This window comes from Atta colombica, unplaced genomic scaffold (genome assembly GCF_001594045.1).
Source record: "Atta colombica isolate Treedump-2 unplaced genomic scaffold, Acol1.0 scaffold105, whole genome shotgun sequence".
In the NCBI taxonomy this organism is placed as follows: domain Eukaryota; kingdom Metazoa; phylum Arthropoda; class Insecta; order Hymenoptera; family Formicidae; genus Atta; species Atta colombica.
The window spans coordinates 4801146-4809931 of NW_017259190.1; the positions used below are offsets into that span (position 1 = coordinate 4801146).

The following is an 8786-nucleotide window of genomic DNA, read 5'->3' on the forward strand; positions in this document are numbered from 1 at the left end:
TTTGTTATATATATATATATATATATATAAAATCTCAATATTAATTTCATTCAAATTTCGTGTACACATACAAATGTGACAATACTTTTCTCTTGTTTCCTTTGATTCGACAAGTTTGAGCTAATCTTTTAAATTGCATGATTAATTAATAGAGACATGCTAGTATCCGAGTCGGTTCTTCGCGAATTGTATCCACGGGATTTAGGATTGGAGAGTCCGAATCCTGCCAATCAGTATCAGCTGTCGCGGCATAATTTGGGATCATTTTCGTCTTTGGGACTAGGCATTCCTTACAGATGGGCACAAAGAATGGCTGGTCTACACTTTGTCTCATGTGACACGACCGAACAACAACAAAAGGTACACATCCTTGTAAAAAATGTTTACATGTATGTCCTATGACATAAACGTTAAAAATAGTTGCTCTGTTTGTAAGACAAAAAATTAATAACGGTTCAAACATATAAATCTCTTCCACGGTAGATGCGCAATTAAAGTAACATATTCTAATTAAAATTCAATTTTATGTCATTTTTATTTGTAGCTGACGAGTCAAGAATTGGCACAAGACTGTGTGGAGAGTGTGTTGAAAGAAATTAAACGGCGCATAAAAGCGAGACTGGATCTATGTATGGAAATACGACAACTAGAGTCCGGCAATCTACCAATATTTATCAGTACGACAGATCCCGTGCCACAAAAAATCTCAACGTCTTTGCATCGATTCACGACTATGACCTGGAAAAATTACTCAAATTATGTTGCTTCACCGGAATTTTACCAACGGGGATTAGTGTTATCTGTAGACATCTTTTATGAAGCTATACTTCGTCGTGGCAGTAGTATGATTATTATTATTATTATTATTATTATTATTATTATTATTATTATTATTATTATTATTATTATTATTATAACATCAAATTACCTACACTGTTAAATGATTGCTTCCACACATTTAAATTTGATTCATTTTTTAGGCGAACTTGTGGCCAGGATTGCTATCAAGTCAGATTACCCCAAGATAGCACCAGTATTTAGCATAAGCATAAGTCCAACAGTCCCAGCGTCCGCCGATATCATTAGAGATATCGAAAGGGAAGTCAATGTGATGTGGACCAAGTCCCCAACATTAACGGCGCAAATACAACGATTGAGATCATGTTTCGACATCTATTTGGAAACTGAGAGCATGGCGCCAAAGGAAAAGATATTCTTCTATCCTGTAAGAGGGCGGACTCGCGCTCGGCCATACAAATATTTATCGTTGGGCGGAGGTATATTCACTCATCGTTAAATAAATTGTATAAATATCAATCGATGCGTGTATATTTTTTTTTCAATTTCCTTTATTAATCTATTAGTATTAATAAAAGATGTGAGATTGTTTTTTAAAATTAGATTTTTAACTTTCCCAAATATTACATTTAGTTTTCATCTTGAAAGATTTCAACAAAAGCTTTTAATCTGATATATTTTAAAGTACTTTTTTTTAAATTTTATTTTAAAAATATTTGTGGGCACATTTGAAGTAAGTATATTTATACAGAAATATACGTAAGTGATCGTGCAACCGGAGCTTTAGAAATGGTTAAGAGATATGTGCGCAGAGTGTTTTTCAATTGTTTGTTTTCGAAAGACAGTTTATCACACTCTTTTTTCATAAAGATATTATCGGATTTAATGTAATTGAATTGTTCCCAAAATTTGTCCAATTTATCAAACGGTTCTGACATCTGTAAGTACTCGTTATTTAAAAACTGAAGATACAAGCTTTTTTGTGTTATTATTGTATTCGTACAATACTTACACAGCTCGTAAAAACCCTTCTGGAGCCCATATCGCGTAAAGTATACTTTTGAACAGTCAGCGAGAAAGGTTCCAAATTTGAGCACATTCTCAGCAATGAGAGTACTGTCGAGCCTTTTTCTGAAATCCTCTGCAATTCCTGCAAAAAAATCAAAGAATTTCTAAAATATCTACTTTTCCGGATAGTCAGTCCAAATTATAATAAACATTTAAGTATTTCAATTTTTTAGTTGGATAGTTAATTTGAATAAAAGTTTTATAATTTAATATTATAAAATAATATAATCTTATAATTTAATATTATAAAATAATATAATCTTATAATTTAATATTATATTTACTTTTCGAACGCTAGCACTGATAATAGTCAATTTCTTCAGTTGGGCAGTGTCCATTACTTGATTCATGGAAAATATCTGTCTCAAATTTTTGGTTTTCTTCCTCATATGTATAATCTGATCGTTCAGTTTCATTATACTTTGCTCCCGCTTTTGTGATAATGCGTGCGTGTCCTGTTTCAGACTCTTAATTACTCTCTGTAATTGTGTCTGCAGCTTTGGATATTGTGCTACGTCTATACGATGGGCATTATCCTGCTCTTTCAAGTATTCGTACTGTTTTCTCTTATCTTCCGTATTTTTCTCATATTCAGTTATCATTTCGTTAAGTTGTCGCCACAATTTCTCGACCTCATTGGAAACGTAATGCATCAAGCACGATAAGGAATCTTCTTTCTGAAATATTTTCGATCAAGAGAATTATTAACATTTGTCATATGAATCACAAAAATGGAAGGAAAATATACATACCAAGTACGCGATGCTATATATATTAACGGCATTTTGGATTTTTGTTTGCATCAATATATTTTCTATTCTCTTATCTTGTCCAAAATTTATATTTTGCAATTGACTGCAATACTGCTCTAAATTGTTTCGTATCCTATTTAATTCGTTCGTTTCGTTCGAAGCTACACGATTATATTCGCGTGCGAAAGATTCGTGCAGATCAATACACTTTTGTTTGCATCTTCCTATATAATTATTAATAATAATATTAATAATAAATTATTAATAATAATTGTAAACGATAATATAAATTTACAATAATATAAGCTACCAATTATCAAGTCCATCATTTTAATGTGAGCCTCTTGCAGCCTTCGGTGATTAACATCGGCTGCTTCTAGCTCACTATGTAAACGCTGTATCATGAGATTTTTCATCTTCATCAGACGATCGAAATTATTCCAAAGATATTCCACATTTTTGTGAAGTTCTTTACATTTTATTCGGCGCAGAATAAATCGCCATTGTTCATTGATTTTGGCAGTGTTTAATCGCGCGAACGCCTCTTCACGTTTCAGTTTATTCTACATTTCAAAATTGATTTAAAAATTCCTATTAAATTATATTACCATTTTGTATTGAATGTACCTTAGTAAAAGCTGCAATCAATTGTTGTTTACGTCGTTTAGCCTCTAGCTCCAATTCGGCTCGGTGCTGTAAGTAACGAACACGTTCTTCGTCACTCATGCGAGCCAACTTGTTTCCCTTTCCCTTCTTTTTTTTCGGCATTTTTCAGTGAATTAAAGATTTTATATCGTTGTCAGTTATTCAAATTATTTATTCTCAACGAAATACAAATTTTTTTCATTAGGAATATACGATGGTCTCAACATAGCACAATTGTTAAGATCGACCACATATGGAATGTTTGATCAATAGATTCAACTTAAGTTTAAGACTCTCTCTCTCTCTCTCTCTCTCTCTCTCTCTCTCTCTCTCTCTCTGTGAAATATAAAAATTGCATCTGATTCCAATTAAATAAAATCTGACTCAAGTAAAATATTACGGAATTTTTTATAATTTATAAGTTTTATAAAATTTATAAAAATATTTTGGCATCTCTGTTAGACATATTTTACAATTCTACACACACACACACACACACACACACACACACACACACACACACACACACACACACACACACACACACTAACACTAACACTAACACTAACACGTACATATATATATATATATATATATTTCAACATAATTAAGTATAAATTTGTATTAAATATTTTCCTATGATAATACACTCGAAAAAAAGAATATATATTTTGTACGATATTTATATACGGATGTGGACATTGTATCTTGTCTTCTATAAGATAAAAATTACATTATCTTCAAATATAAAGAACGGGAATTTGCGTATATAAAATCTGTTTATACAATACTAAAACTAAATACTTTTTGGCTAAGATTGCGAATAAAGCAAGACATCAAGAATAAGGTACTATCGAATTCGCATGGAATTTTCTTACATTCTTTATGAAAATATAATATAGTTGTTCTGCAACAGTATAATAGATTCTATAGGTTTTTTGTGTCACTCTATTTGGTGGAAGACTTAAATGCAATTCGGGCGATAAGAGTATCGATCTTTTAGCTATCTATGTCATATATTCTTCTGTATTGTCATAGACCTGCTGTCAATTTTCTCTATGGACAACGGTCGTTCTTTTGTTGTCGGTATAAAGCTTTGAGTACGTCGAATCCTCTCACTTCCTCTCAAGGGACGTGTGACGATTTGTGCTTCCAATAAAAATTGAGCTTCTTCCGCACGTTTCACCTTTTCGCGTGCAGCTCGCAACTCCGTATCCAAATGCTCCCTTTCCGCTTCCAGGTGCTGAAGTCGTAGTTCAGCATCTAAAAATTAATATAAAAGAATAATGCAAAAGTGGAAATTTTCAAAGATAGAAATTGAAGAATAAAAATAATAACATTAAGAATATAAAATGAAAACTATAAAAGGAAAGAAATATACATGTGTACGTTGTGTAGCTTTTGGAAAGAATTATATTAATATAACTAATAAGATTTAAGTCAGATGTTTTATTTTTCATATTATTTAAATGTTATGTACTTTGTAACTGCTGCTCGTTTTGCTTCTGCATCTGTTCAAATTCCATTCTTTTCATCTTCTCCATCTCTAGCAATTCTTGCTGCTCCTGCTGCAGTCTCTCTAATTGCTCTCTTTTCTCCCATTCTTCGCGTAATACTCTCGCTTGTAAACTTCGTACTGCAATATACATAAGGCGTATCTATCTAAATTATACAATCCTAGAACTAATATGATAAAAATTAGATTATTATAACAGCTTTTTACCTATTTCCTCATCGCGTAGAGCCTGTTTTTCTTCTTGTAGCAGCAATTCTAATTTTTGTTTAACATCTTCTAGTTGTTGAACTTTAGCACCTTCCTCCTTCGATAGAGTTTCCAATTTCCGAGCTTGTATTTCGGCGGCGATTCTAGCTTGCCTCTCGTGCTGAAGTTCCAACTTGGTCTCTTCTTTTTCCTGTTTAATAGCCTAGCAAGTAATAATATAAGTTGTTGAATAAATGTTAACTAAAACGTTGTTAACTAAAAAAATTTTATTAAAACATCTTTTACGTATTTTTTTTTTTTTTCAATAATTTGCATTTACTTGTCGCAAGGATCTTCGTTGATTAGCTAAACTTCTCTGATAACCGATCTTCTCGCTCGAATGCTGAATGGCTGTTTGTAATGCCGCGAGCCATTGGAGCCTGCCTTTGTGATCCTCTGCCATTAGCTCTATGCATCTATGTTCGGGAGTGCTAAGCACGAATCTTCTATCGGGTTTTCCACCATTTGTCACAGTATCGGCCCAACAATTAGCGTTCAGCAGTATTAATCCGGACGGTTCTTTTTGTTGGGGATCTTTGTAATATGTCAATTCACCGGGACGCAGGATAAACCAAAAATATCGTAATGTTGGCAGCAAGAAACCTTTCTTCATTAAATAGCCCTGCAACGATATTTGTAAAAAAAAAAATTATTTCATTGTAATGCACGCGATCTGTGTTTCCTCTCAAGTCCATATTAGATTACCGATTTTGCAGGTCGATTCGACTGTCAACTCCATAGTGAACCATCACAATCAGTCAGTCATTGTGATTCGTTCATTATTCAGGCTCGGTAACCTGATACGGGCTTTACAACTATATGTGTATGTAAACATAAGATTGTAACATGGAGTGTTCAGATGAAGCATATTTACGGATGAAGCGACGATGATATATAATATCATTTTATCCTTCTTTTTATTATTTAATGAACAATATAGATAAATGCTACATCATGCGCTTCTTGCATAATTCTTGTCAGAACGTACTCGTGCATTATTATAGCATGAATTTAGAGGAAGACCCGTCAATTTGAGAATAAAATTTTCTTCAATTTATTAAAATGGAGCAAAACATACACATCGATTTACCTTTTTCACCACATTTTCTATGTAAATCTGGTAGAGATCGTCAATCGCCTCTGATAACGCCATAACGTCCAAAGTATTACCACCACTATATTTGGATTCCAAAACTGCCAGAAATGTGGGAAACCTTCCCGATAAATTTTTCATCAACAAATTGCATTTTTTTATATCTTTATTTTTGCGATTAATATGATAAAGCTGGAAATGACAAATTACCTAAATGTTCCAATAGCCACTGATAAAGCTGAGAAATCTGCCGCATCCCATTGTAGACCCAATGATATTACTAGATGGGAAGCGATTCGCGCTACCTCGTCGCCATGCATTATCACCTGCATCACCAAAAGCGACACATTGATTATCAAAAATTGCTGAAGACATTGGTTTATATAATTTATTATAAGCAATCGCTAACCAGATAAGAATCTGTTGCATCTGAATCCGTCTCGGCCAGCAGACAGTAAATTCTGAACAATTGGTAAACACTATGATCATTAAAAACTGAATGGGATCTCTCCAGATAGATCTTTTTACAAACCAGCCAGCAAATTTCATCTACCCCTTCTTCCATTGTCTTCAATGTTTGTATCGAGGTAGCGTCAGTTACAGAAGAGAACACCTGAAATTTTTGAGACTGCACAGACTGCATCAAGCTAGATGAGCAAAAACGAAGCAAATGTTTTTGAATGAGTGAGGGTAACAAAAAAAAAGGTACTTGAAATAAATATCTTGAGAAACTTTGATTCAAAGATATCTGCATTTTGAAAATAAGAGGATAAAGCAAAATTTCTCTTGCACATCTTTTAAAAATTAGTTTTTGTGTATCTGAATATCCTGCTTTAATTTTCACATATCCTACAAGTTTGCCTCGGTCAAGTATTTGCTACAACTTATTAATAATAAAAGTATGAGCCAAAACGTTTCGAAATACACATTCACATATATTTTATGTATACATCTTTATATAAAATTCTACCATTTCTTTAAATAATTAAGAATATTAACATTTATCTCATATTCATATTGTTTCAGTTTATAATACATGCATTTTAAAAGAGATCTTACTTCTTTCTGTAAATAATAGATGTATTGATCGAACGTTAAACTTTGCGTACTCCGGTAATGCTCCAGGCCTTTTTCTACGCCATACAAATCCATCAAGGTACCAATGTTGGCTGTCAATACCTATCAAAATCAAACATCGAAATGAATAAGATTAATATCAATAAGAATTTATATCAAAGAAAAAAGAAAACAAAAAAGAGATAGTAGAAGATAGAATAGAGGACGATCTTATTTAGCTATCCAAATGGATTTTATGACATTTTATTATTCAAAGTTTCACCTTTAACTTGGATTTGGCGACCGTGTTGGTGGCATCGGCCTGTAGAGCGTGAAATGCATGCCAGATACTATTGGTGAGGTTTTTGAGTAGATGAGCCATTGCAATCGTCCAACTAAAGGCCGACAGCAACAGGTGTCTGCTTCCGTTTTTCCACCTGATGAGTATCCCTCCGTATTTCTGTGGTTTATCGTGATCTATCGTGGTCTATCCCGTCTGTTTATTGCTCCTCGCCGACATTCGAAAGCGCATATTTATCTCTTATCTAAATAGCCGTGGATGACGTATCTTTTTTTTCTTCTCCGTCTCGCTTTACGTTCTTCCAAAGATATCACTCCTTCTCAAGTCCTGTCATCAGCTGTCACTTGGCAAGTCGGCACTGTTGGCAGCACTCGCAATCACTCGCAAGCACTCTTGGCACTGCTCAGTCAGCCCAGCCCAGCCTGCCAGCCAGTCATTATTGATCACAGATCACGGGCCATGGTCCATGGCATCAGGCATAGCATAGCTTCTCTGGCCTAGTTTACATGTCAACTGCTGCCTCAGCTGCGTTCTGCGTTCAGCCTCCAGCCTCCAGAGCTGATTGTGAAATGCGCCAACGTCGTTATTTTGCTATTGCGCATCTTCGTGAATACAGCTTATAGGTTATACGGTTGTACTACGTACTTAGCACTGTCGTAAATGTCGTAATCGGTCGTAATTCTGTCATGAGTCAACATTGGGCGACATGCCAAAAATAATATGGGTTCTTTTATTGATTCTACAAGTTTGTTTCATTGAAAATACGGTTGGTTCGTTAGGTGATAGGTCGCAGGTATACAAGCAATGTCTAACACTGTGTCGCAATAACAACTGCAGAGACGGTAATGATCGAGCTGCGATTTTTTTCATATTTTTTTTTTAATTCTTTAATATTTTCTTCAAATAACATTTTCGACCATAGTGAATTTGAATCCGAAATTGGTTAACTCTAGTTAACCCGAAAGGTACATGTTGCTCTTTTTAGTTGAACTTTTGCACCAGTTCATCTTTCTTCCTTTTCTCTTCAGAGGGAAAGAAGAAGAAGAAAAATGAACTAGTGCAAAAAGTATCTCTTAGGCCGTGGTCCGATTCATGTTGACACAGTGACAACTAATGAGCACCATTTGTCTTCGTTTAACATTTGACAAATAACAAGAATGAAGTGACTTTTAAATGTCGTGAATCGAACCGCCACCTTGGTATAGTGTCGTTAATTGATTTCGAATCTCGAATCATTTCGAATCCACTACGATTGAAAAAGCATTGCAAAACTAGAATATATAATATTCAATTATTGTATATATATATATA

The 8786-nt window shown here is 34.0% G+C and overlaps 4 protein-coding genes across 5 annotated transcripts in view; 2 read left to right on the forward strand and 2 right to left on the reverse strand.

Annotated features, from left to right (window-relative positions):
• LOC108689237 (THO complex subunit 5 homolog) overlaps positions 1-1317 on the forward strand; it is a 5188-nt gene extending 3871 nt beyond the window's left edge. Inside the window, exon 11 of the mRNA XM_018195928.1 lies at positions 981-1317. Coding sequence (XP_018051417.1) covers positions 981-1297 — 317 coding nt within the window. The 3' untranslated portion in view covers positions 1298-1317. The remainder of the gene's footprint in view (positions 1-980) is intronic.
• Positions 1318-1541: 224 nt separating this feature from the next.
• LOC108689917 (coiled-coil domain-containing protein 65-like) lies at positions 1542-3386 on the reverse strand. The gene is made up of 6 exons (XM_018196879.1): positions 3246-3386; positions 2929-3181; positions 2619-2842; positions 2151-2543; positions 1811-1948; positions 1542-1736 (listed from the first exon to the last, which is right to left on the reverse strand). Exons 1-6 carry the CDS (start codon positions 3384-3386, stop codon positions 1542-1544), a joined length of 1344 nt encoding a protein of 447 aa, XP_018052368.1.
• Positions 3387-4075: 689 nt separating this feature from the next.
• Positions 4076-7577, reverse strand: LOC108690574 (switch-associated protein 70-like). The gene is made up of 9 exons (XM_018197950.1): positions 7458-7577; positions 7178-7297; positions 6528-6731; positions 6329-6444; positions 6116-6239; positions 5306-5647; positions 4987-5188; positions 4744-4899; positions 4076-4526 (listed from the first exon to the last, which is right to left on the reverse strand). The coding sequence occupies exons 1-9, from the start codon at positions 7554-7556 to the stop codon at positions 4276-4278; spliced, it is 1614 nt and encodes a 537-aa protein (XP_018053439.1). The 5' UTR covers positions 7557-7577; the 3' UTR covers positions 4076-4275.
• A 419-nt stretch (positions 7578-7996) lies between these two features.
• LOC108690585 (post-GPI attachment to proteins factor 3) overlaps positions 7997-8786 on the forward strand; it is a 10365-nt gene continuing 9575 nt past the window's right edge. For both annotated transcript variants that reach the window (XM_018197959.1, XM_018197965.1), the window contains exon 1: positions 7997-8317. In XM_018197959.1, coding sequence (XP_018053448.1) covers positions 8182-8317 — 136 coding nt within the window. In that variant the 5' untranslated portion in view covers positions 7997-8181. The remainder of the gene's footprint in view (positions 8318-8786) is intronic.

What these genes read in the sequence shown, in the direction of transcription:
- LOC108689917 (XM_018196879.1), bottom strand. Translation starts at nt 3,386, where the DNA reads ATGCCGAAAAAAAAGAAGGGAAAGGGAAACAAGTTGGCTCGCATGAGT. An exon ending in TCAGTGCTAGCGTTCGAAAA is followed by an intron (nt 1,949 to 2,150) that starts GTAAATATAATA and finishes ATTTTTTTGCAG; the next exon opens with GAATTGCAGAGGATTTCAGA. An exon ending in GAAGGGTTTTTACGAGCTGT is followed by an intron (nt 1,737 to 1,810) that starts GTAAGTATTGTA and finishes GAGTACTTACAG; the next exon opens with ATGTCAGAACCGTTTGATAA.
- LOC108690574 (XM_018197950.1), bottom strand. Translation starts at nt 7,556, where the DNA reads ATGGCTCATCTACTCAAAAACCTCACCAATAGTATCTGGCATGCATTT. An exon ending in AACGAAGATCCTTGCGACAA is followed by an intron (nt 5,189 to 5,305) that starts GTAAATGCAAAT and finishes ATTACTTGCTAG; the next exon opens with GCTATTAAACAGGAAAAAGA. An exon ending in AAACGAGCAGCAGTTACAAA is followed by an intron (nt 4,527 to 4,743) that starts GTACATAACATT and finishes ATTAATTTTTAG; the next exon opens with ATGCTGAACTACGACTTCAG.